The sequence below is a fragment of the Doryrhamphus excisus genome, linkage group LG10 (genome assembly GCF_037039965.1).
Source record: "Doryrhamphus excisus strain RoL-2023G ecotype Guam linkage group LG10, RoL_Dexc_Guam_v1.1, whole genome shotgun sequence".
NCBI classification, from domain to species: Eukaryota; Metazoa; Chordata; class Actinopteri; order Syngnathiformes; family Syngnathidae; genus Doryrhamphus; species Doryrhamphus excisus.
Window position 1 is genome coordinate 1489786 of NC_136366.1, and position 27616 is coordinate 1517401.

The following is a 27616-nucleotide window of genomic DNA, read 5'->3' on the forward strand; positions in this document are numbered from 1 at the left end:
GTATTTATCGGCAGATACTGCGAATTTATTTAATCTAAGAAGACTGCAAATACATTCACATGAGCTAATTGGAATACAAATACATACATAAATAACTGACATAATAACTGACATGTGTTGTGAGAGGAAGACGAAGAAACAAAGATGTTAACGTAATCTAAAAATAACGTAAGAGTAAATGAGACAAATATTAAATAAGGCATTATCATTATTCAATTAAGGCCTTGTTTATCACATAGTATGTTCTTAGTTGTTAGTAAAACATGTTCTGTGAACTGCTTTATGTATTTTTATTATTGTAAATGTTATCTACAAACTCATATTACCTATATTGTTATCGGTGTTGTGCAAATTACTTTGCAGCCACAATATCGCTGTTATTGCAACAATAAGTAAATCATACTCTTTTGTGGTTGAATACTGCACATTATTAGTTATTATTAGGCTTACTGAGACAATTTTGTGCCATTTTCAAGCACAAAAATAGCAAAATGACCTAAAATACAAATATAAGATGATAAGATTCTACGCTGGTCACTAGGTGTCAGTCATGTTACTGTAATATTGGGTGAGACACACAAGCACCAGTCATGATTACCGGAAAAACAGGCTTTTATTGCAGGTTTGACTTATCTGACAACAGGCACAATAATCCCTAACTGTAGCCAAGATGAAACTCTAGTATGTCTAGAGGTCTCTAATAATGTTAAAAACTGTACTTAGAAGGTCGTAAATGGGTTTTATGTGTGCTAACAATGAAAATATTCCTTTTATAAATAAAGAATCATACTTCACAGAAATGTATCTATGAGTCTGCTATGTGACCTATTAGCTTTTAGTATCAACTCTCTTTTAGTTATTTCATGATTTTTAGTTTTATTTTCCCAGTTTTATTTCATATTTTGTTTCACATGCTTAAAAAAAATGTACACAAATGCCCTGTGGGCATTTGGACATCACTGAGTATGTCCATGCTGGGGTTTCCTAGCACTATCACTAAATGACCCACACTATAAGCAAAGGCTGGATGCAGGCTTCCACAGTGGTGCACACACACAGAGTCGAGAAGGTGGGTTCTGGCGGCAAGCCTTTCGTGAGCAGTTCTTTCATTACAAAATAAATGCATGACAAAATAACATTTTCTCACATTCTCTTTTAATTAGTTATGACACATAGAAACAAAAAATAATTTTAGCACACAAATGGGATAGCACTTATGTCACATAGAGCAGTCATCTTTCATTCAATGCTCAGTGTCTATGTGATAAAATAGCTAATTAGCTATATCAGTTAGCTAGAAGTGCATCTTGTAATGGCTGACAAAGAAAAGTTGTAGGAGACTTGCAGATTCACATCAACGTCAAGCTAGCAGGAGCATTTGGGCGTGGGAGGAGAACCATGTGTCAATATGGGAATCTCAATTACTCACGGCTTGTCACCATTGGCTGGTGGTTCCACAATGTAAACCCCTGCAAAAAGCGGGGATCGACTGTAACGGACATATTTACTGTAAACTTTGATGTCCCTAAGTCACTTATTAGTGTGATTAGTGTGGTAATCCCAGTCATTTTGACTGGGAATGTGTTCATCACGGTCATTTGTCCAGTATAAACGGCCACATGTCTTCTGTGAACATTGCCAAACAATTTCCGTTGTGTCCTTCCCGACTTGGTAACTTTTTCATCTGGCATTGACAGAGAAAAGAGAGTCAACAAACAGCAATGTCAGTAAATGACGTGAGTATGGATGTTTGTGTGAATAAATGACAGGCCAAACCTCTTCGCCACCTTGATGCGCTGATGTAACCCGCATAGCAGCTGCGTCTTTCTGTAGAACGCCTCTCAGCATCTTTTTTTCATCAGCATAGGCACTGACCTGCCATTCCAGATGTTTCTCAGCTGGGCTACAAGGCCAAAAAAAGGTAATTTACAGTATATGTTATGTATATGAAAAATGCCACAAGATTGCATTTATGTGATGTGATTTGTCCATTGCCAACATTTTGTCCATGAAAGAACAGCGAAATGTCTTACACAATGTTAAAAAATCTTTTCTCACCACATACACATTAGATGCATTGTTCGGACTCGCACAAGCTTAACTTTCACTTCTACACAAACTTAAGTTTGACTATGTAGAGGGGAACAGCAAATGCTAGATAGACTTTGTGTACTTTCATTCCGGGCGGGAAAAATACTGTGAGGTACACAATAGATGCATTGTTCGGACTCACACAAGCTTAACTTTCACTTCCACACAAACTTAAGTTTCAATATGTAGAAGGAAACAGAAAAGGCTAGACAGACTTGTGTACTTTCATTCCGAACTGGAAAACTACTGTGAGGTACACATTAGATGCATTGTTCGGACTCACACAAGTTTAACTTTCACTTCTACACAAACTTAATTTTCACTATGTTGAGGGGAACAGCAAATGCTAGATAGACTTTGTGTACTTTCATTCCGGGCTGGAAAACTACTGTGAGGTACACATTAGATGCATTGTTCGGACTCACACAAGTTTAACTTTCACTTCTACACAAACTTAATTTTCACTATGTTGAGGGGAACAGCAAATGCTAGATAGACTTTGTGTACTTTCATTCCGGGCTGGAAAAATACTGTGAGGTACACAATAGATGCATTTGGAATTGATTATTCCAAAGAATTATTACACTATCAATCATGTCATGTCTGCATTTGTGGTTCCACATTGTTGTGAAAGTAAGCCTCCATTTTAGCTACAAATGCGATACCTATGGTCCTCAGGCCCTTTGATGGAGGAGTCAGACATTTTACTCCGAGGTCGACCGCCCTTGTCATCCATGGCGGCTTTTACCTCCTGCAATAAAAAAAAGTATTTTTGTAATTATTTTGCAAAAGCATTTTTCCTGCAGCACCAAACAAACAAAAGAGTACACATATTCTGTAGATAGCCTCATCATAAATGTTTTGTTGTATTACCTGTCCAACTTTCAAGCTGTATGTATTGGAAAGCAGTCATGTGCAATGATAAACATTATAACCAGTTAAACAATACAGGAACGCTGTGAACAGGTCGGCCTTAAAGTTATTCATTCATTCATTCATTCATTTTCTACTGCTTTTTTTTTTGTCCGTTCATCCAGATGAACATTAGTGATGTCACAAGTGACTGGTGTTGGATCATTTCTTCATTGCCCAAAGGCTTGAACTTTCACACCAAACTAATTCAAGCATGTATGAAGTTGTAAACACAGCAATTAATATACTGCATGATGAATTCATTGATTAACATGTACTGGTCTGGCTCATCCTCATGTTCATTGTTTATGTGTCATTTAGCAGATATGGTCCTCTTCTGCCCCCTTGTGGTGAAAATGTTGTCAACTGCAGTTTGTTTTACCTTTGTTTGTTTTGCTTGCCCCGATTGGCTGACCTCCTGCCTGCACCACGTTAAAGTTATTCTGTGGGAGAGACGCATACATTATTATAAGAGCATAACTGTCATGTTATGGAGGATGTGAATGTCGTTTGTCAGTTTATGGCCCTGAAGATGACAACATGCATATTTGTCACAAAGCTGTTATAGATGCTATGCTGATGATCCTTATTTCAGGAGCTTTTAAAATGATTTCCTTTCCACCCTGGAGGGTCATCTTTTGATAAACCCACCGACTTCATCATCTGGCACGTACACATCAGTTCTACATTTGGAACATGTACACAAAAGTTGGAAAAGTAGTCTAGGGCTGCTTTAAAGATACATACATGAACATACTTTTTCCGTGGTTTGTCTTCCAGAGCTCTCATTGCTGGATGTCTCCTCTCATTTGGTGTTTTCTTGATCTGATTATGAAACGGGACGGACTCCCGATTTACGCTGGTCATCTTTTTTCTGGTAAATAAGTGAAATAACATCATATAAAACACTTTCAGTTCAGTGACTTTACATGACTCACCTCTTACTAAAAAGAAACGGATGCAGATTTGGGTTTCCCGGTACCGACGAGGACAGATCTGCTTTGTCCGAGTGGAAATCCTCATGTCTGTGTTGCTTGGATTGTAGTGTCTGATCCGCCTCCACTGACCCATTTTGCTCCTCCATACTAGAATCCACAAGGTCTGACAGCTGGAGCTTCTCCACCTTTGGTAGTACTACTGAGGAAGACACATCATGGTGGGAATCAAACAAGTTGTGGCACATTTCCTAGACAGTCTAAATTTAAAATAATAATTTATTACCATGGCTGTAGTGTTCAGTGGTGCATCATACTGATAGTTTTTATAATATTTAACTTATTTAGTCCTCAATGTGGCTGCACAGAGATGGAGTGGTTAGCATGCAAGCCTCACAGTTAGGAGACCGTAGTTCAATTCCACCCACCCTCGGCCATCTCTGTGTGGAGATCCATGTGACATTTGTGACTTCCGTCCATCAATTTTCTATGCCGCTTATCCTCACAAGAGTCACGGGTATGCTGGAGCCTATCCCAGCTGTCTTGACAGTTACTATGGTACCCATTTTGTCACTGTATGGTCATATCACCTTGTACTTCGGTACGTGAAAAAAATAAAAAATAAAAAATAAAAAATAAAAAATAAAAAATAAAAAATACAAAATACAAAATACAAAATACAAAATACAAAATATATTAGGAAAGCAGGAAGTGAACAAATGTAACAGTTACTGATTGTAGTACCAGGCGGAGGGGTAGGATTTAATAAGCTTTGCTTCTTCCTACTCCTATTGTCACTCAATTGTAATCTGATGCATGTTCAAATGAAATAAAACCATTACCATTACCATTACAAATTCGATAAATGACAAATATAACCGTGGCTACGACCCGACTACAGCACACTAATTCCAAAATAAAAGACATTTGATGAGCAGAATGATGCGAATACAAACACTTTTCATTACCTTTCATTACCTCAAACTCAATATTTTTTGCCACTTGCATGCATCATTTCCAGTCAGAATCTCCCCCCCAAAAATCACTTTATCTCACCAGAATATGAATCATTTAGGCTTGTCTATAAAAAGTATATTAAAAGCTCTCCGGTAGTCAATAGGGGGATATAAAAGATGGACAACTGGTCATTATGGTGTTGCCAAGACACCGTATCCAGTGTATGGGAACCGGATTTCCATTAGAAAGGTTCCAATGTTCTTTTCTCAGCTGAGAAGAGTGTGATGATAAGACGTCATGTAAATGAAGTGTACATCAAATCAATTTACTGTATTGTCAAAGATAATTACCATAAGCCAACGGACCCCCCCCCCCCCGCCCCCCACAGGCCTGTCTTTGCTAATCACTTTGCAAGTCATGAGATAAGCAGTGTGACTCCGCTGGCTGTGCAGCAGCAGCACCTCCTGTGGGGGGCTGTCTCTGCCTTCTCACGGTGATTAGCTCCAAGACAAACATCTTCGACCTGCAGGTTATTGATCTTTTTCATCTGACTAAAAATATGACTGCTCCGGAACAAGGAGGACTCAGCTGTGTGGGGCAAGGCGTCTCCAAGGGAACACAGGTGACGCCAGTGAAGCGGGCCTGGGAGCTATTTTAGTGGACAAGCGCTGTCTCTTTGAAGAGGGAGCAGATGGCAAGGATGTACTCGTATGGCGAACGCCGTCTTTGCCCGAAGTTAAGGTGCCTTTGACTCACTCACCTGGAGGGGCCCCGCTCTCTGGATGCTTAACCGTAGCGCTCCTCAGATAATGGAGGATGGACTGGAGGCCCTCGTGCACGATGTCAGGAGGAGGGAAAGTGATGGGGCACTTCCTCAAGTTCAGTCCTTTCAGGCTAAGCAGATTTCCTGGGAAAAATGACAAATAGTGAAGCATTTAGTAACGTTTGCCAGGATCTAGATTTGATCTAGATCAGACATGAGGAAACCCAATAAACTTCTCAATCTCAATTTTGTGCACACTGTAAACCTGAATGTTCAAATGTACTAAAAGTTCTTTAAAAAGTTCTAATAACTTAATTATGTCAAGTCCATTTAACATGTTGTTCAATTTTGAGTACTTTTAACTAATATGTTTTGATTAAATTGAATTATGGCTATATTAAGTAAGATTAACTTAAAAACATAGTTTACAAAGAGACGTAAGAGAGCAGACTCAACTCACCAAGCTCTGATGGAAGCTCTGAAATGGGATTGGCCTCTAGTAGTAATGTTTGCAGGAATCTGGATCAAGAAAAATACACATCGGATTGGAACTTTACTGGCTTGTTGTATGTAATCCTGTACACAAACACACAGAAGGTTTACTCACTTTTGTTGTTAGTGTTTACAGGTATTATCCCCTCCTGTGTCCAACCACCAATGTAACAACAACAATAGCAACAATGTAACAATATGAACTACAGTGGCAACAATTAATCAATGTATCAATGATTCATTGATTAATGGTGTTAATCGTTTTTAAATCAATTCCTCAATAACGCTGATTGATATTTTTGCCTCTTTTTTGATATGTCGCGGATCAAAACCACATCATATTGATTTGTCCAGATGACTGCATGAATCAAAAGAACAAGCTTCAGATTAATCGACAAAGTTAATCTCGCCCTCACCTAGTAGAAAACTGAAAAATATCAATCTCATCATGCTAGTATCTAGCCAATACTGATACTACTCTTGGTATCAAGTTGGTCTGACAAACACAAATACGGTGCTTCCGTTGTTAAGTCTTGATTAACTGTATTCACGGGGTACACCCTGGACTGGTGGCCAGCCAATCACAGGGCACGTATAGACAAACAACCATTCACACTCACGTTCATACCTATGGACAATTAACCTAGCATGTTTTTGGAATGTGGGAGAAAACCCACGCATGCACGGGGAGAACATGCAAACTCCACACCGTGATGGCTGAGGGTGGAATTGAACTCGGGTTTCCAAGCTGTGAGGCCTGTGCGCCAACCTCTGGTCCACCGTGCAGCTATGTGTGTATTAACTCACAATATTTTATGTCTCATATTCTACCAAAAAAACAAAAATGAATACAATTACAAACAACAAATGTTTGCAGCGAAGAGCAAAAGTAACATACTTGTGGAAGCCAATCTCAGCAGGGAGTGATGCAACTTGGTTATTCCTGAGGTCCAGCCACAGCAGCTTGGGGAGATCGGAGAACATGGAATTTGGGAGACTGTGTATCTGATTCCCTTCCAGGTATAAATACTGAGGAGGAAAAAAATACCAGCATGAGAGTCAGAATTCATCACTAATACATAAAAGCATAAGGTCCACGGGAATAAAAGTGATTTGGCAATGGTTGTCCAGACGATAGCAGACCTTCAGCTGCTTGTGTTTCAAAACCCCTTCTGAAACATGGTCCAGTCCAGTTCTGCTCCAACAGAGGGTCAACAGTGAATGACAATCAGTGTGCTCAGCATCCTCAGTCACAGTGTGATGGTTGTTGCCAGCTCTGTCCGTCTCCTCAAAGGAAGACATTGTGTGCTTTCATTCACTTCCCCGGCCTGCAGTCCTTGCTCAAGTTCGCACTGACAAATAATCTATGACTGGAATAAAATGTGAAATTAGTAATATTATGTCATGGTATATAAAACTATTGTGAGTTTTGTTTTAACTGACTCACCTTTTTTGAATTGATAAGCGGCGAAGTCGAAAAAAAGGCTAACATGGTATAGCTAGGTATAGCTAGGTATAGCTAGCAGTGCCGCGAATGTTTGGGCGTGGTAACCGTGGCAACCACATCTACTACGGCAAGTGCCGAAGTCCAAACCTGAGAGAAAATTGATTTAGCGGGCAGAAGCGTAAGACTTATTTTGCTCAAGCCACCATAATTCTCCCATATTGTGATTTACACCATAAATATTAGTCCTACATTTACTTGATCTAAAGTATTTCGATTTCTTGACCATAAAAACATACAGATAGAAATATGATTCATAGCAATGTCAATAATAGTTCAGTAGCTAGTCACAAAAACGTTATTTTCTGTAATGGCCTTTTTCTTCTGCATCCATCGCAACAAATCGTTTGACAACTCCAAATTCCACAGTTTTTTGGCTATATACATATATATAATTGTATTTGTTGCATTTCGAGCTTCATTTGTTCCCTTATTTTTTCATATTCTCGATCATAATAGCCAGAATTATTCCATATCTCTGTGGGAAACTTGTTCTGGATTTCCCCCCCAGTTAAACGCCACAAAACAATACTTCCTTGGCGGAGGTAATTAAAAGCAAACCCACAAAAACCATTAAATGACCAAAATCGCCCCAAAACAACTATTTACTGGTCAGCTACTGTCAAGCAACTTCAATTTGCAAGTGTACCACACAACAATTTCCGGTTTCAACTTTCAACACACAGCCCGTATCTAGCAACGTCCATCCAAGTCATTGTGGTAATAATGATAGGTGTTTTTCGGAATTTACACCATCAATGGTGTATTGTATAAACATTTAAATCACACTGTGATTTAGTCACAATCGGTCTACTACAGTGTATGTTATAAAGGCAGTTGTACCCGTACTTGCAGGCTTTTATTTTTAAAGCTATCTCTCTTAACTTCCGGTGTGTTACATCTAACCATATGGAGCTGGATGCAGCTCGCACTCTGATCCGGAGTAGCACAAGTCTTTGGGGTTTGCGTCACACGGACACACACTACGGAAGATAACCGAGAACACCAACGATACCGGGAGACAATCTTAACCTGCCGGTGGAACTTGCTTTAAGGCGCGTAGCCGTCGTTGCTGTCTTCTGGGGAAAAAAAGACTTCAACTCGCTGCGCCCGTATTTCCGGCAAGAAGACCGAATAATACGGTGAGCGGTAAATACAGTAACGAACTGTTGGATCGAAATGTGCGCTCACTTGTTATTGAGTCTTCCGCTCTGAGGTGTAGTTTCTCTTCAAGAGGCGAGGAATGCTATCTGAGCATCAATGTTTCACTGGGGAAAGTGGAAGAAGAGGATGGGAGCCAATAGTTCGTCAAAGAGACCAGTTTTCGATGAAAAGGAAGATGGTAAGTGATGGCAAAGTGCGAACACTCCCTTTTTGAGTTTTTGCTGATGATGCATAATTGTCAATATTGGCTTTACATAAGCTCCGTTGTTGTCATCAATTAGCATTAGCTTCGGATTTTGCCACGTCGTCCAAGTTTCCTCAAGAAAAAAACACTCCTTTTGAATTAGCATTGTCACATAATAATCATAATAATATTAGTTGTTGTTATTTTGTAGGTGGAGTTTACATTAATGTGGAATAATATCGAACAATACCACACAATATTTACTTTACGCTTTATTTATGTTTATTTTACTTTATTATTATTTACTACATAAGAGCAAAATGTATGAACTGATGACTGCGGTGTCCAATGTGTGGCCCGGGGGCCATTTGCAGCCTGCATCTGTATTTTTCATTGGCTCACAGCACATTTTAAAAATATGATTTAACAATCAATTTAATGAAACATCAGCTGTCATTTTGCAAGAATAAAGTCAAAATATTAGGAGAAAAAAGTTTTAATTTAACTAAAAAGTTGTGATTTTACGAGAATAATGTCATAGTATTACAAGGAAAAATAACACCATTTTAATGGGTTAAAGCTGAAATATTAAAGAATAAGACACATTTTATATTTTTAAAAGTTGTAAAATAATTAGAAACAAACAAAACAACAATAAGGTTGTAATTTTTGGAAAAGTGGGTTGTGGAAGTTGTAATAATAAAAATAAAATAACAGAATAAAGTAAAAATATTATAGAAATAAAGTTGTGACAAGAAAATTTACAAAATGTAAGCTGAAAAGTTGTCGCATTTAAACAAAACAGATGTAATTTTTTTGAGAATAAAGTCAAAATATTAAACAAAAAACATTGAAAAAAGTGACACATTTTTACGTGAATACATTTGTAAAATTGTCAGTAATTATATTTTTATAGAATTGAACCCTTAAAGAAAAAATATGTTTTTTTATTATGAAATTTGTCATTATAATTACTAACCTCAATTACTAAAGTATTACATTTCTATCACCGTTGAATGAAATGTTAATTTATATTTTTTTGTCAAAAAAAAAAAAGTATAGGTGTTCCTAATTTTGCGGCGCCTGAGTATACAGCATATACTGTATTCATCACACCCTCCTTCATCCTCCCTCATCAGTGTGCGCTACCATCCAGATTTAACAATGCGGCATGCGTGGTGAGCAAAATATTTTCCTGGTGCCTGAATGGTCCCTGAGAAAGAGGAACACATGGAAAACAGAGGGTTAATAGTATAATTAAGGCAAGATTAGTGTCATGCATGGAAGTAATGTTAATTCATAATGGCTTGCCAGTGTGCGGGTAAATAAGCCTCGCAAGGAAGTCCAGTGCTGAATCTTGATGATAAACTAAGGAGCGCCACTGTTAAAGGGACAACTTGAGTAAATGAGGTCATTTCACTACAGGGATATGGTCATATTGCCTCTCTCTCCCTGTGTGTGTGTGTGTGTGTGTGTGTGTAGCATTCACCACTGCATGCATGGATAACCCATTTAAACCAGCATCCTTCTCCCAGTCCGCTACAAATCAGATGTATTTATTTGTTCAATGGGCCAAAAAAAGACTTGCTGAATGAATATTGTTTTGTTTGATAGGATCAATATAATATATCCCAATAAAAAATCTCACTATCCATTCAATAATAATATTAATATATTCGATTTTATAGCGCTTTTCAAGGCACCCAAAATGCTTGACAATGAAATGAACCCATTACTCATTCACTCCCCAGTCACACACCGGTGGCGGTATCCACATCTGTAGTCACAGCTGCCCTGAGGTAGCCTGACGGAAACGTGGTTGCCAAGTCACGCCGGCGGCCTCTCGGAGCGCCACCAAACCACACCAACCGTCACACACCAGTGTGGGCGGCACTGGAGGCAAGGTGGGTGAAGTGCCTTGCCAAGGGACACAACAGCAGTGATTGGGTTGAGCTTCAGATTTGGGGACAATTTGCTTGACCTGCTGAGCCACTGCCGAACATAATATGTAATACGAAATAAATACATGCTTCAGATAACGACAAATGCTTTCAAAAGTGGTGAACATTTGCTACATGGGTGCAATGAAAATACAGTAAAGTCTCGTTATATCGATATTCTCGGGAGTCTGAAAAAATACCGATATAACCGGACTATCCATATATCCGATCCTGCGCCGAACTGCATTAAAAGTGGGCGGATCTTTGATATGGCATGTAATTTTCTCCTTGAGTTCATGGATTGCGTATCTAGCATGTTTTTGTACTACAATACATTTTGTACTACAGTAAATAAAAATAAACTTACGCTGTAGTGATTACCGGTTACCGGGACATAATTCACCCCGGAACTATCGATAGGGAAGGTGTTGCCACCCGGAGGGGTAGGCGCGAGGGACGGGTGTTTTCCGCTGTGTGTGCTGCACTCTGGTGGTGGAAGTGTGAAAAATAAAGTTGACTGGAAGCAGCCGTTCGCCGTGTTCTTTTTTGGTATTGAAATCCTTAAGCAAAGATTGATTTAAGCTGCTTTTGTATCGATATAAGCAGACCAAATTGGCTGGCGGGAGATGAAAAGGGCATCCTAGTAACCGGATTATCATAATAACCGTGTATCGTACTAACGGAGCTAATTATATCATAAAAGACTAGAAATTTACCGGGAAATGAAAATAGTATCGTAATAAGTAGTCATTCGTTTTAACCGATATCGATATAACAAGACTTTGCTGTATTGTGTTAGCTTGGAGAAGTAAACAATCGTTACTCAAAATGTCATAACAATAGTAAGTGTGCAGCATTTCAACCTGAGCACAAGCTAGCTAGGTGTAAAATTTCAATGTAAACAAGTTACAAAACAAAAAATAGCTCAGAAATGGTGCTGCTTTTTGTCAAATTTTCTGTCCTTGTAAAATCCAAAGGTATTCCAAGGTTTAGATTTTTGTTTTGCTGATGTGTTGAAAATTCATAGTGCACAGTCTTGTTAACCTGTGGAGCAAGTTTGAAAATAAGAGACTATTTTAGCATATCAGTAAAGAGGCAAAAATGTCTGTCACTGTTTTCCAAAGTCAAAGCTGATGTTTGTGAAGATCTTGTTTTGCCTAAAACACAAAGATAACAGTTCTGCTTTTATGGATTTTGTCTCTTTTGTCTGTGGCGAAGGGAGAAACGAGGAGCCTTTTGGTGTTAATGATCTAACGGGAGGCACCATCCATCACCTATTATCATCAGTATGAGACAAGTGCCATTTACGTGTGACCGATCAGGCGCTGTGGGAAGTTTATCAAATCTAATCAGTCCAGATCTTGTGCTGCTTCATCACCCTTTAAGCTACGCTGACACTCTCTTTCTGTGTCATTATGATGTGTTGATGCACATCCCGAGGTCTGCTTTCTGGGTTGCGGAGGTGTTGCCATTGTTTCCCACTGATATACGTTGGACTTAGTCGACAAACACATCACGTCTGCCACGACAGACCTTTCTTACGGACATTCACACACATCGGGTTTGACTTTGGTAAACACTAGCCAGGAGTTTTTCTCTTTCCGAATTGAATCATGGTGTACATGGAAAGGAATATTCCAATGGCGTGTCTACATGCGCCGCTATAATCAACCAGAATAGTCAATGGGGCATGCGCAGTAAAGCGTAAACACCAACATCACGTGATACCGACTTCCTCAAATTTTTCTTTCACTTGTTGGAATAACTCCGTATTGCCAGTTTTTCCTTAGTCCAGTCTTGGAATTTAGTTTGAATAAAAAACAAACTTTCCGCAGCAGTCCAGTGCTGATTGCTCGCCTCCATTTTTTTAAAATTGAAGAACATCTGGATCTGCGTGTTACGTCATATCTCAGCATTCGCTGAAAGAACGCAACCCGGGAACAGGAAAAGATAAAGTTCATTCATTCATTCATTTTCTACCGCTTTTCCTCACGAGGGTCGCGGGGGGTGCTGGAGCCTATCCCAGCTGTCTTCGGGCGAGAGGCGGGGTACACCCTGGACTGATCGCCAGCCAATCACAGGGCACATATAGACAAACAACCATTCACACTCACATTCATACCTATGGACAATTTGGAGTCGCTAATTAACCTAGCATGTTTTTGGAATGTGGGAGGAAACCGGAGTACCCGGAGAAAACCCACACGTGCACGGGGAGAACATGCAAACTCCACACAGAGATGCCCGAGGGTGGAATTGAACCCTGGTCGGGTTTAGATTTAGATGAGTTTTTTTTTGGTTAATGTAAAAAAATATACACCCAACATTTTGCCTATGTTTGCGTACATTAACAGCTAGCATAAAATACGGTGTGCATCTTGTCGTGTGATTAATACACTACATGACTCCAACTCATTCAATACGAAAGATGTATTTATATATTTTTATAAACCCAAACACCCAAAAAAACCCCCAAAAATAAAAAATAAATAAAAAACCCAAACACCTACTATACTCGTGAAACACATACAATATGTTTTATATAGATATGTATTTTCTTTTTTAATAAAACTGGACTTGTGAATGGCGTATAGAAGGGTTTAGATTCTGTTCCACAGATGGCGCTAATGCACACCAAAGCTGCTTGCCAACCGCCAATAAACAACAGAAGAAGAAGAAGAACGCAGTCTGACAACTTTCCGATTGAGCGGGTACAAAATACCTCAATCGGATTGGGGAAAGGAATATTCCACCCCTGGGAATCCCATTATATATTCATTCGGAATGGCACTTTTCTTTCGGAATGAGGTGTATACAAAGGTTACAATCTTTCCGTTTGAGCAAATACTAACCCGAATGGAATTGGAATATTTGGGTCCATGTAAACACTTTTGCCTCTTTTTTGCGATGTGGTGGACCAAACCACTTTGTTTTGGGTTCATATTGATTTAGTCTGTGTACGGCCCAACTGATCACTCCATTAATCCAGACTACAAGATTCAGATTAATTGACTAAGAAGATAATAATCTAAAGACAACTGCATGTCAGATTTAGTTTCAGCAGCACTTTTCATGCTTTTATGTAATCTTTTATGAGCAAGAGCATGTTTTGGTTTTTAATGTGATTAAAAAGATGTAGATGGAGTTACCAGCCTGCTCATCTTGGTCTCGTATTCGCCCGTTGTAGACTTTTTTTTGTTTGTTTATGTGCAGTTTCCTGGCCAACAATTTGCCCTTGGCAGAGCTGTGTTCTCTGTGAGTGCTCTTGGTAATTCATGCTGTTGTTAATTAAGAATAATTGAGCACGGGGCATATTGCCATTGAACAACTTTTACTATTCATGCCCGTCTGTTCACCTTGTAAAGTCTACAAATAAGGATTCTGCAACGCAGCCGCTTTCTCTTTCATCAGGTTTCACCCGTTGCACTGATAACTGGGAGGTGCAGCATGTTGGAGGTGCCATCTTTGAGTCTGGCTGCCTTTTGGGTCTGTCAGAAATCTCAGTATCTCAGGTAGTAAGCGTAATCAAGCAGCGATGTTAAAGTTCGAGTCAATTGGGGGAAAAGGCTTATTCTTGCTGGTTTTATTCTGTTCAACTGTAGGCATAATCATTTATGGAGTTGGGTTCATTAGAATTTGGGGAATTAGTTAAATGGTAGCTGTGACATAATCGCAAACTAGTGGTATGGACAAGGGTCAGAACAGTGGGGTGGTCATAGTGGGACATGAGCATCTTTGGCGGTCTAAATGTTCTTCTGTTATTATTCTGTTTCCTTTGCCTGCAAGTCAATGCAAAGGTAAAAATACATAAATGTCCACAGTAGGGCTGCGACTGACAATTATATTTTGACTTGATGAACATGAAACTGGAGCTGCACAAGTGGTTAGGGTGCAGGCCAAGCAGGTAGGAGACCCGGGTTTGATTCCACCCTTGTTTTTGCATGTTCTCCCCCGGGTTTTCTCCGGGTACTCCGGTTTCCTCCCACATTCCAAAAACATGCTAGGTTAATTAGCGACTCCAAATTGTCCATAGGTATGAATGTGAGTGTGAATGGTTGTTTGTCTATGTATATGTGCCCTGTGATTGGCTGGGGGTGCACAACCGCCTCTCGCCCGAAGACAGCTGGGATAGGCTCCAGCACGCCCGTGACCTTCGTGAGGATAAGCGGTAGAAAATGAATGAAAAATGTCAAACTTGTTGTTTTGATTAATCGAATAATCGGTTAAGCCCAATATGAACCAAATCGATATGGACCAAAGACAAACAGTTTTGGACCTTCCTGACTCTTGTGTTTTCAGGACACTGTATTACTTCTTTAGTGGTGTGGAATGGGAGAAAAGGTGGGATTAAGTGGAAAAAGAAAAAAATACTCAAAAACTGACCCCATTTAGTTTTTGATGCATCTAGTTTTATCCACAATGTAGCAAGGCTGGACTTGCTCAATGAGGTCTTTAACTCACCACCACTTTTTTCAGTACCGTGGAAGTTTCTCACTCTTTGCAAAAGTGCCAAACAGCAGTAGATGTTTCAGGAAGTTATAGTGTTCTATAGTGTCCTTTTTTTCCTCATGTGTGGGACTAATAAAGACACATCTTATCTTATGAGCTTGGTCGTGTTAGACTTCCCTGGTTCTGTGCCACCATGGGAAACCCATGTATGACAAGTGTTGGATTCGGCTGCAACATCCTTTTCTGGACTTTAATGAAAAACACTGTGATCACGTGGGATCTGCATGCTGAATAAAAAAAGTGTTGGAAGAGCTTGTATCGGAGTGCCAATATGGGAGATTTTCCATACAGGCTGAATATCAGACCAGGATGCCACTATTTTGTTGTATCGCTTTAATTATCCGTGTTCATGCTAAAGACATACAGTATATTTCCATTTACTGTATGTGGACTATTGTCTTCCATTCTTGTTGTATGCACTGTATGTGTGTGTGTGTGTGTGTGTGTGTGTGTGGGTCTGCCTGAATGTCTGAGTGTGTGCGTGACTGCACTTCCCGTCAAGGATAAGTGTATGAGGCAATGAAAGCAGATTTGGTTGAGGATAAAGATAGCTGCGGAGGAATGGCTGATTACTTGCACTGAATACTGAGACACCCACTTGCTTTCATCTTGGTTACCAACTCCCAGTTTCTCTCGGTGGTTTTATTCCAGTCCACTCCATTGATGCCTGCAGCTACTGGCCTCTCGCCGGAGTCGAGTCCATCATAATTGGCCATTGCAAATGTACTGCGATATGTGAAAAATACTGCAGTAGCATATCCATAGCATATCCTGTGTTATATCGATATTGTTAGTTTGTAAAAATCGAGAAAAAAAAATATATACACAGTAAAGTCTCGTTATATCGATATTGTCGGGAGTCTGAAAAAATATCGATATAACCGGACTGTCGATATATCCGATCCTGCGCCGAACTGTATTAATGCATTGTTCTATTCTATAGAACAATGTCGAGCAGCTTAAATCAATCTTTGCTTAAGGATTTCAATACCAAAAAAGCTATGTCAGCTGGTTCTTCTGTTGCAGGCATGTGTTTGGCCAGCTATGTGGGGCGGGTTGAGCATGACCTGTGAACCAGGAAGTGCGGGAATCGGTGTGTGTGCTGCGCTCTGGTGGTGGAAGTGTGAAAAATAAAGTTGACTGGAAGCAGCCGTTGGCCGTGTTCTTTTTTGGTATTGAAATCCTTAAGCAAAGATTGATTTAAGCTGCTTTTGTATCGATATAAGCAGACCAAATTGGCTGGCGGGAGATGAAAAGGGCATCGTAGTAACCGGATTATCATAATAACCGGGTATCGTACTAACGGAACTAATTATATCATAAAAGACTAGAAATTTGCCAGGAAATGAAAATAGTATCGTAATAAGCAGTAATTCGTTATAACCGATATCGATATAACAAGACTTTACTGTATATATATATATACACCTTTTATTTAAAGTGGTTTATGACTAGGTAGATATCAGTATTATCAGTTTCAAAGGCTCATAAATCGAGAAGGGTTGGTCAGTAAAATGCCCTTATGGATTCTCTTCTATCTGCTAGCTTTCATTTTTCACCTGCCCACTAACGAGAACAAACGTCGGCCATTGCAGTACACAATTGATACCTGTCCACCGGGCTGCTGAGGGGACTTTTTTCTTTTCCAGAGATATACGACTTCCTCCAGGCTATCCTCAAACCCAGTCCCAAAGCTGCAATTACAGCACTAGATTCATGTGAAACAGAAACCAAAGGCCATTCTTGCTTATTCCGAAAGGGCAACCTATAAGTACATTTGTACTGGAATGAGGATGCAAATACACTACAATTACTAAATTGAGCCAGTAATGCTATTCATATTATAGTGTGTGTACTTATGGATACGCAATCATGTTTGTGTGTGAGTGTGTACATGTGTGTGTGTGTGTCGGCTTCTGTGTATTAAAGTGAGACAACCTCTAACATTCAATTTAACAGCATTGCCCTCAGAAACCAATTATTCTTTATACGTAGTCGGGTTCGCTGCGTTGTTTGTCTTTTCACAGCTCGCTCAGTTAGCTGAGGATAATCCCAGCCTTACTGGCTTTTTGTACCGGCTAAATCAGGGGTGTGCAAACTAAGGCCCAGGGGCCGCATGCTGCTTTACAGTCGTCCCTTAGTTGGTTCTAGACCCCACCACAATTACTGAATTCAGGATTTCTAAATACATTTTTAACAATTATTAGAGCCCTGTAGACATGAAACAAATGCTCCTATTGTTTTTTTCTTTTTTTTTTTTTTACACCACATTGCTAATGCAAAGGCTACTGAATCACTTCAGGGACATGACACCGCCACGGCTTTAAGCATAGCATGCTCGTGATTACATTTTATCTAAACTAAAGAAAGGGTTTCAAACAGACTTGGGCAGGACAAAGTAAAAAGCCAAAAATGTACCACTTCCACAGGGAATGGGAAGATAATTTTTCCCACTCTATTACATCGGTAATGTGATGCATTGGCTCATCATTGGTTTGTGCCATTTGTGATGCCGAGCAACCAGAATATGACTTGTCTGACTTCAATCATTTTTTTGGACTAATAATCTGCGTTAATTCAGCACCAAACGAAGGCACAGATAGCTACTTTCAATCCAGTTACGTTTGTGTAGAGTTTCTGTATCCTTATATATAATAAGACCTGCAACAGTAAGTAATTGACTTGATGATTAATCGATTATTCAGTAAATAATTGCAAAATAATCTGTTTACAGTACATTGGAGCAGATTAGTCACACACTGTATTTAATCGCTGATAATTAAATATAGGCTAAAAAGGCTGTACAAAGCAGTGGTTCTCAACTGGTTCGGTTTCCGGAGCCACCATCAAACCTCAGTGAACTTCTCAAATATTTTATATTTAAATCAATTGTTTTGCAATACAACATGAGCTCCGGCAGCGAGACGGCGTTTCTCTCTTTATAATGCATACTTCTCTAGCGGATATCTGCAACTGTGTGTCAGACAGATAGCACGGCAAGTCCCCCGCTTGATGACAAAGCGACACAGACGTGGCACGTACCCCGTGGCAAGTGCATTTGTGGACAACGGTTCACGCCATTATTATTTATAAAGACTTCAAAGTGGCAAAAAGCTCGCAAACCCACTTTTGGTTCACAACCCATCAGTTAAGAATCACTGGTATGAAAATATGAAAACCTCTTCACGAGTAATAATATTTCATCATGCCGTTTGATCATGGCTGTCCAATGACAAGACAGAGACGCCGATTCCACCGTCTTTGTTCTTTACATTTCAGCTCACTTGTGTTGACCTTGCCCAAGGGTTGGTTTTGGTCAATGAGTTTACATGCGTGCAGAAACAAGATTATTGAGTAAAATTGGGTTAAGAAAGGAAATTAGAGGGCACTTCTACACAAAATGCAATAACACGCTTGCTGCAAGACCCATGTTTGCGTGCTGTAAGTCACGAATCACATCTGTCTCTATCCTAACCGTATTTTGGTATCCCATGGAGTCAAATTAGGAACAAGGATGCACAAGTAAAAATCTTTAATTTAACGCAGTTTTCGGTTTAAAGTTACCTGTCTTTTGAAGTACTTCCCTATTCCGTCATACGAATGATTCCGTCCTCCGTGTCAAGTGTACAGCTCACTCTTAACATAATTCAGAACAGCAAAATGCGACTTAAAAACAAAAGGATTGGATCATTCTGAGAGTGCTTTTATGCAAACAAACATACCATAAATTGTGAATTCAAATCCTGATTAAAAACATGTTGAAATAGGGGGAAATCAAATAGAATTTGGAGCTTGAGCATGTATTTTTGGTGCTTGTCCCCAATACCTGTGAGGACTAACACGTGTTATATGTATCTGGGCCAGACCACATTGTACTGTACCTGTGCTTGGATCCAGAGACTGTGTGGGATCAGAAGAAGGCCACCTCGTTGCAGTCATACTTGACGCTAATAGGTTGTTTATACAGCTGTTTTTAAAGTGCTCATGATTAAAAAAAAACAAAACAATAACTAAAAAGTACTCACTTATTTTTGTCATACTGCTGTCATCCAACAACAAATAACATTTTCTGGACTGTGATGTCACATCGAGGAGGCTCGACAACCAGACTCATGAAAACACAGCCCATGGATGCACAACAATAATAACATTTTGTGTTGTGTTGATTATGAAAACACACAAAAATTGGCCACAACACGTATCTTGTGATTGCTACTGATACAAGACTGGTGAGGACTGCAGCAGTCACTGTTGAGGTAGCCTTGAAATTTGGCATGAAAACCCGTTATTTTATGATTCGTAGACTATAACAACTGGAAAAATGTGCATTCACGTACTGTGATCTTTTTGAACTTTTTTGCTGAATTTCATCTGTGCGGGTTCCACTGGTTGTTTTTTCTTTGGTCTGGCTCTCCCATATGAAAGACACAGTTTCTCCAGCATTTCCTGGGTCTTTCCAGAGGTCTTCTACTCTTGGTTTGGCCTATGTGGCCTGAACACCCTCTCTCTCGCCCGGTCAGACATCCCATAGGCAGCTGAGACAGATGCCCAAGACCTCATCTGGGTTCTCTCAAAACAGAAGAGCAGCAGTTCTACTCAGAGTCTTGTCCGGATGACTCTAAGGTAGAGACCCAGACACCATACGGAGAAAACTAATTTAGGTCACTTGGAACCGTGATCGTGTCCTTTCAGTCCCTGCCTAAAGGTCATGACCGTGGGTGAGGGTAGGATTACACAAGTCACAGGTACACATTTGGTATTGTACTACCTTGAAACCGTGATATTTTGGCCCGATGTTATCTTACATTCACAGTCCCATACTTACTTGGCACACAACATGAAAAAAAAATAACAGAAAATAACCAAAAATGTGCCGCAACAATACAGAAACAATGTAGTCCACGGATAGTTCCCGAAGGGAGGTTTCGATATGAAACATCACTTCCCATCTCTTCTCCAGTGTCACGTTTACATGGACCCAAATATTCCAATTCCATTCGGGTTATTTGTAACCTTTGTATACACCTCATTCCGAAAGAAAAGTGCTAAAAAACTAAATTCCAAGACTGGACGAAGGAAAAACTGGCAATACGGAGTTATTCCAACAAGTGAAAGAAAAAGTCGAGGAAGTCGGTATCATGTGATGTTGTTGTTTATGCTTTACTGGGCATGCCCCATTGACTATTCTGGTTGATTATAGCGGTGCATGTAGACACGCGATTGGAATATTCCTTTCCATGTATACCATGATTCAATTCGGAAAGAGAAAAACTCCTGGCTAGTGTTTACCAAAGTCAAACCCGATGCGTGTGAATGTCCGTAAGAAAGGTCTGTAGTGGCAGACGTGATGTATTTGTCGACTAAGTCCAACGTATATCAGTGGGAAACAGGAAAGAGAAAAACTAAAAATAAAATTAACAAGTTTTTTAATGGTTTAATGGTATTGGTTCCCTTAGCTTTTACACACAATACATGCAACCATTGTTTTCTTGATAAATATTTCCTCAAATAGAGGTAAGAAGTTGTTATTATTTAGTCATTGTGTCACCGGCCTGAACTCTGCTCCACAGGTGTTACCATGATGTCTGAAGTCGGAAATTGAACGGTTCAGCCCAGAAACACACCGTACACCTTTTCCAAAAATAGTTCACTTTGGTATGCATAACATTCTATTATTTTAAGAATAGTCCTTTGCTTTCCTCTTCAAAGATCTCTGTGGCAATTCCTCACAATTGCATTCTACTGCATTTCCTCCCACCTCCTCCCACCTCCTCCCACCATACTCTAAATAGATCCTTAATGTATCTCTCTGTGAATAGGCAACAGATCACGCTATTTTAACAATGGACCTTGGTCGCTTTTTGGGCAGAAGACACATTGCAATGACTTTTTAACGAAGACAAAGATAATAGTACAGATTCAGTTGCTGTATGGACCGTGTCCAAGAACTGGTTGCACACTTTTGAATGCATTTATGTATTTTCTCATACAGATGTATAGCTCAATGTTCTAATTCAGGGATCTCAAAGTCAATTTACTTGGGGGCCACTGGAGCTAGGGTCTGGGTGAGGCTGGGCTGCATCAGGTTTTCAAAGAAAAAAAAATCACTTTTTCAGTGTTTTGATCTCAGTCATGAAAAAAAATCGCGTCAATTGTGTCCGGTGTGCACGCAGCTTTAAGCTGTTATTTCTGGGTTCATGAAACCATACGACATCCATATCAAACTATTAAGGTGGGGGCCTCAAACAAGCATCCTGCGGGCCGCATTTGGCCCGCGGGCCTCAATTTTGAGACCCCTGTTCTAATTTGACAAGACCAAGCCCTACTAACTTCAGTAGTGCTGAATTCATTGGATCATCCAATACTCCAATACTAGAACAGTAGGACCTGAGTGAAGATCCAAGAAGAATCGTATATTTTGACAGATTAGGAAAGTCTTTTGGATTAGATTAGAAGATCATCGGTTCAAACAATTGTATGCAACTACAAATTATTTGCACGTTTTACCACTTTGCTAAGGTCTAGAAGAAGGACCACAGTGTCATTCTCAGACGAAAGGAAAATGGTTAGGGTGTTCAGCAACAACCGAGGAACCACTAAGAGTCAACAGTAAACAGTAGGAACACCAGTTTCAGTGTCCAGGGTGAAGCTAATTTTACATTATTATGGAGAAATTGAGTAGTTGCCGAACAAGAAAGATGCCCCTGTTTGTGAAATGCCCAACAAAAAATTGGCAGATGCCCACATGGACAAGCTGGATGTATTCCGGACGCAAGTTTGATGGTCAAACCAAAGCCAAGAATGCTGGTGGAAGCAGTTTTGCTGCCATCATTGCATTTGATGCACTTTTTTTTTGTGTGTGTGTGGCCGCCGATGGGAAAAAGTTTTGTCAATGTAGAATGTGTGTGGGAGGAATGTTCGAAAATGTTCATTTCCTCAGCATCAGCTGATGCGGTGACGATGTGTTCACCATGGCTGTTTGATAAGTTGGGAAAGATGACCTCTGTGGAGTCTTTACTGTATGGCTTAGCATCTTCGTAATTAGATGTCATACTGCAGGAGTAACCTACCCTGACATTGACATTGCAAACCATCTGTCTCAGCTCGGGTATAATAATAGTACATATAAGCAGTTTTATCTCCAGGCCTGCGGAATACTTCCCCTTTATAAAAGTATGAGCTAAACCACAGTGAATCCACAATGTCTTGGTGTTCACACGGTCTATGAATCTCTGCAACAAAATGTAGGAACTGGGTGAGAGTGTGACCGAGCTGCATCTTAACACGCACAGTAAGAAACACTGAACACATTGCCATGGTTTGGTGTTCTCACACGGTCCAGATGATGTCTTTGTGACTTGCGTGCTACACCAAAGTAGCATCTCTTCCTACGGTTCAGCATTTTTCTCTGAAGTGTGCTCACTTTATTTCCTCTTTGTCTTCTCACAAAGCGTAATACAGACCCCTTGCGGTGACGTCTGAGTGAAGATGTTCAATTTCATTCTCAGAGTCCTGGCCTCCTGCTTGCAGTGCTCTCAACACAATTAGAATCCTGTTACTCACAAGTACTGCTCAAGCTCACTACTTGACATTATGTACTGTCTAGTAATCCTGTGTTTATTGCTTTAAGTTGGTTCCAGACCCTACGGTGATAAATTCATTTCTAATAAGTAGGATTCCTTATTTATATATGCTGCTGGTGGCACGGTTCAGAGTCGAGTTTTAGCTTACCATCGGTTCCAGATGCAATGGTAGCCCAGGTTGGGGACTGTTGTGCGTGATGTGAGAAACCTGCAATAAAAACCTGTTGTTCCAGCGATGTCTGGTGTGACCAGAGTAGAAGACTACATATCATACCAGCGTCTTTGAATGAGTCTTGGTAATGGTAATGGTTTTTATTTCATTTCAACATGCATCAGATTCCAATTGAGTGCATCCCATAATCAGTTCCCAGTTCCACATGTCCAAAAGGAGTAGGAAGAAGCAAAGCTTATTAAATCCTACCACTCCATCTGGTACTTTTACAATCAGTAACTGTTACATTTGTTCACTTCCTGCTTTCCATAATACAGGTGAAGGTTTTTTTTCATTTTTTTTTTTTTTTTAAATTTTGTAATTTTTTTGTCCTATACCGAAGGAGGTGATATGGTGATATATATAGCACATCATGACTGGTTCAAGACTCTTCATCCTTGTATTTAGCAAACATCAACTGCTTGTATTGTTTCTTGAGTTGGCTCATCGTTGTGCATTGTTTGATTTCCTTACTCAATCCATTCCATAGTTTGATTCCACATACTGAAATGCTATGGCTAGCATAACGTAGTCTTGTGAATGTCTTACATTTGTATTTTTTTCACCGGCACAAAGCTCGCGGCTTAATGCGGCAAATTTATGGCTACTTCTTATTATTTATGTTGGAGTGCAGTTATGTAAAGACTCGGGATGTCGGCGGCCAATACGATGTATAATATCGGGTGGCACGGCGGTCTAGTGGTTAGTGCGCAGATGTCACAGCTAGGAGACCAGGGTTCAATTCCACCCTCTGGCATCTCTGTGTGGAGTTTGCATGTTCTCCCCGTGCACGCGTGGGTTTTCTCCGGGTACTCCGGTACTCCTCCCCCATTCCAAAAACATGCTAGGTTAATTGGCGACTCCAAATTGTCCATAGGTATGAATGTGAGTGTGAATGGTTGTTTGTCTATATGTGCCCTGTGATTGGCTGGCGATCAGTCCAGGGTGTACCCCGCCTCTTGCCCGAAGACGCGACAAAAAAGCGGTAGAAAATGAATGAATGAATGGGATAATATCGGCTTCCGTCACGAGATCGGGCGGATCCAGTTGCCATATCACGTTTATAACAAAGGGCTATGCACCAATGTGGTAGGTGGCGTAATTCGCCTCAAAGCTAGTTGACGCTTGACTCCTGCTATGGGAAGTGCCGGATGTGGATCAGGACATCCCTACTAAAGCCGCATGTAAAATACGTAGATTCCTAGTTCCCATGATGCTTAGAGTGCAGATTCAGGATGTTTATTCATACTTTTATGGGCATATGAATTACTGGCATTTTTTACAGGTCGCTTGTGGCCGCAGACTGTAACTCCCAGGAAAAGTGGGGATCTACTGTACATATTATTGATTGGCAAACGTTCAGAAAATATTGATAGCTAGCTTTTTTTTAGAAAGGTAGTTTGCTTTTTATTGTTAAAAATGTCTAATTGTCTAACTGCCATTAGAGGTTGGTTGACTTCCCACTAGAAACGAGTGCAGTGTTTCTGCGATACACCCCTGAAGTGCACCTCCTCGTTCATTATCACTTGAGAACCATTGTTGAAACTGTTGCGCCCCTCACCATAATGAGCTGTGTAGTGCCGATGAATATTTATAGGCTCTGTTTAGAGCGCCCCGAAGCACCGTTGGAGTGTGGATGAGAATGTGAGTGGATGAGGATGATGGCTGCTCAGTCATGATAGTGATTTAAGTCAATGGAATCATCAAAGGTAGTTTTCAATGTCGGCAGACACGTTCCACTTAAGTTGATGGCGTAAGAGTAAATCTCATACAAACATCTACTCGATAAGCGCTTAATGACGCTTGTGTCACAGGGAAGTGTGTTAGAATTTCACTTGATGTTAAATGTACAGCTGAAACTAACAATTATTTTCTTCATTAGATTAATCTAAAGGCGGCACGGTGGTCTAGTGGTTAGCGCGCAGACCTCACAGCTAGGAGACCAGGGTTCAATTCCACCCTCGGCCATCTCATGTTCTCCCCGTACTCCAAAAACATGCTCCAAATTGTCCATAGGTATGAATGTGAGTGTGAATGGTTGTTTGTCTATATGTGCCCGGTGATTGGCCACCAGTCCAGGGTGTACCCCGCCTCTCGCTCCAGCACCCCCGCGACCCTCGTTAGGAAAAAGCGGTAGAGAATGCATGATCTAGACCAGGGGTCTCAAACACGCGGCCCGCGGGCCAAATGTGGCCCGCTGGACACTAGTTTGAGGCCCCCGCCTTGATATGAAAGTTTAATGTTAGTGATACGGATGCTGTATGGTATCATGTAGCCAGAAAAAAATATTACGTTTGATTAATGTTCATGTTAAAGGTTAAATAACTGTTAATAGTTATCCTCCCTATCTGTGTGGAAGTGGTAAGTTTTTGGCTATTTAAGTTTAGGTCGCTAGCTCTCTAGTTTGCGAGTTAGCATGTGTCTCAAGACCCTGCAGTTGCGCAATATGTTGTAAATAAAAAGAGTATAAATGTGACTATAGTCGTGTTTTGTCATGTCTACAGGGCTCTAATAATGCTTTGCTCATTTTAATCTGAAAAAAAATAATTTGTCTACCCACCAACTATATGTGGTTTCTTAAGTTTTTATTATTTGCCGTTTTATTATTATTATTATTATATTTATTTATTACTGATGGATTGATTTTCTTTATTCTTGATTTGTTTAATGTTAATCTAGATGCCCGTGAATTGCTAAATGATACAATGATAGATGCATCCAGCTCAATTGACTACAATGAACAAGTAAATGTATGCAATACAATATTCAGTCTTATTCACTAACTCTTATTTTGCCTTGTTCTTGATGCTCACTCTCCATTATGGGTTTTTTTTTTTTATTCCAAAATACATTGAAAACTTGCCGGGTTGCTTAATTCTTCTACAGCTGTATTTTTCTGCTGGCATTGCTGCCAAGGTTGCTGCATAGTGTACTCGTGTACGCCCGGTGTATGCAAATGGAAGAGCTGTCAACAGCATTTAAGAAGTGCATCATATGCAGGCAGATAAGATAGTGTCGAGGAAGGCGGCATAGCGCATCGGCGTAGCAGGAGTATTCTCGGAAGGCAGACAAGGGAGGAAGGAAGGGATCGAAGCCAGAAGGGATTTTGATCACAGTCCTCAGGGATTGTCCGTACAGTTTGTATCTCAGTGACAAGATGGCTTACTCACGATGCACAGCAGCTCACAGTTGAAGTTTTGTTAGCCTCTTTTACATGTATTCAAAATATTTCTTATGCTTTTTTAAGAACACTGTTGTTTCGATGAATCCAGTAATCGCTTAGACCAGGGGTCTCAAACTCAATTTACCTAGGGGCCACTGGAGCTAGGGTCTGGGTGAGGCTGGGCTGCATCAGGTTTTCAAAAAAAAAAAAAAACACATTTATTAAAAACAAAAAATTAAAAAAAACTTCGCTTTGGTTCCGATTTTCTACATGAAAAGCTCTGATAAAACATTCCACTGTTCTCAAATATCTTAATTTTTATTTTTCTACGCAAAATAAGATGAAAAATAAATAAATAATAATAATAATAATAAAACAGCAAATAATAAAAACTTAAGAAACCACATATAGTTGGTGGGTAGACAAATGATTTTTTTCAGATTAAAATGAACAAAGCATTATTAGAGCCCTGTAGACATGACAAAACACGACTATAATCACAATTATACTCTTTTTATTTACAACATATTGCGCAACTGCAGCGTCTTGAGACACATGCTAACTCGCAAACTAGAGAGCTAGCGACCTAAACGGTAGCCTTCAAGTTATTTCCTTTCAACTTAAATAGCCAAAAACTTACCACTTCCACACGGATAGGGAGGATAACTATTAACAGTTATTTAACCTTTAACATGAACATTAATCAAACGTAATAATTTTTTCCGGGTACATGATACCATACAGCATCCATATCAAACTTGCGCGGGCCTGCACTAACATTAAACTTTCATATCAAGGCGGTGGCCTCAAACTTGTGTCCTGCGGGCCACATTTGGCCCGCGGGCCGCGTGTTTGAGACCCCTGGTCTAGAGACTGTGCCACTGAGGAAAAGACAGGAAGCAGAACAAGAGGTGGCAGAGATGAGGATACTGAGGTTCACATTGGGAGTGACCAGGATGGATAGGATCAGGAACGAGTACATCAGAGGGACATTGGAGACAATTTCAGACAAGCGTATTTAATTTCGCGGGTTAAGGTTTGTAGCTTTTTATACAAAACTCCACTGAATTTAATTATTTCGTCATATTGTGATACATCCCAAAAATACCCTCATACAGGCTAAGAACTGCAGTATATCGCCAATCCTAAAGAGGATGTTTAAATGTTAAATGGCCTTCCACTTGTGTAGCGGTTTTCCACCTCCAAGG

The 27616-nt window shown here is 40.0% G+C and overlaps 2 protein-coding genes across 3 annotated transcripts in view; one reads left to right on the top strand and one right to left on the bottom strand.

The window, feature by feature from the left end:
• Positions 1 to 1145: 1145 nt before the first annotated feature.
• On the bottom strand, positions 1146 to 8283 carry LOC131103452 (uncharacterized). Of its 2 annotated transcripts, none has more exons than XM_058049763.2 (11): positions 7598 to 8283; positions 7294 to 7520; positions 7049 to 7179; positions 6119 to 6177; positions 5656 to 5802; positions 3942 to 4137; positions 3761 to 3877; positions 3386 to 3446; positions 2757 to 2842; positions 1777 to 1903; positions 1146 to 1684 (listed from the first exon to the last, which is right to left on the bottom strand). In XM_058049763.2, the coding sequence occupies exons 2-11, from the start codon at positions 7450 to 7452 to the stop codon at positions 1595 to 1597; spliced, it is 1173 nt and encodes a 390-aa protein (XP_057905746.2). In that variant the 5' UTR covers positions 7453 to 7520; positions 7598 to 8283; the 3' UTR covers positions 1146 to 1594. The 2 variants fall into 2 exon arrangements, with proteins under 2 accessions (XP_057905746.2, XP_057905732.2); XM_058049749.2 differs by having other exon boundaries at positions 3942 to 4140; positions 7598 to 8282.
• A 308-nt stretch (positions 8284 to 8591) lies between these two features.
• The window catches only part of stk32c (serine/threonine kinase 32C), a 62307-nt gene continuing 43282 nt past the window's right edge, over positions 8592 to 27616 (top strand). The window contains exons 1-2 of the mRNA XM_078793822.1: positions 8592 to 8796; positions 8889 to 8996. Of these exons, the coding sequence (XP_078649948.1) occupies positions 8915 to 8996 (82 nt within the window). The 5' untranslated portion in view covers positions 8592 to 8796; positions 8889 to 8914. The remainder of the gene's footprint in view (positions 8797 to 8888; positions 8997 to 27616) is intronic.

What these genes read in the sequence shown, in the direction of transcription:
- LOC131103452 (XM_058049749.2), bottom strand. Translation starts at nt 7,452, where the DNA reads ATGTCTTCCTTTGAGGAGACGGACAGAGCTGGCAACAACCATCACACT. An exon ending in AGAGCTTCCATCAGAGCTTG is followed by an intron (nt 5,803 to 6,118) that starts GTGAGTTGAGTC and finishes CATTTTTCCCAG; the next exon opens with GAAATCTGCTTAGCCTGAAA. An exon ending in AAAGGGCCTGAGGACCATAG is followed by an intron (nt 1,904 to 2,756) that starts GTATCGCATTTG and finishes TTGGCCTTGTAG; the next exon opens with CCCAGCTGAGAAACATCTGG.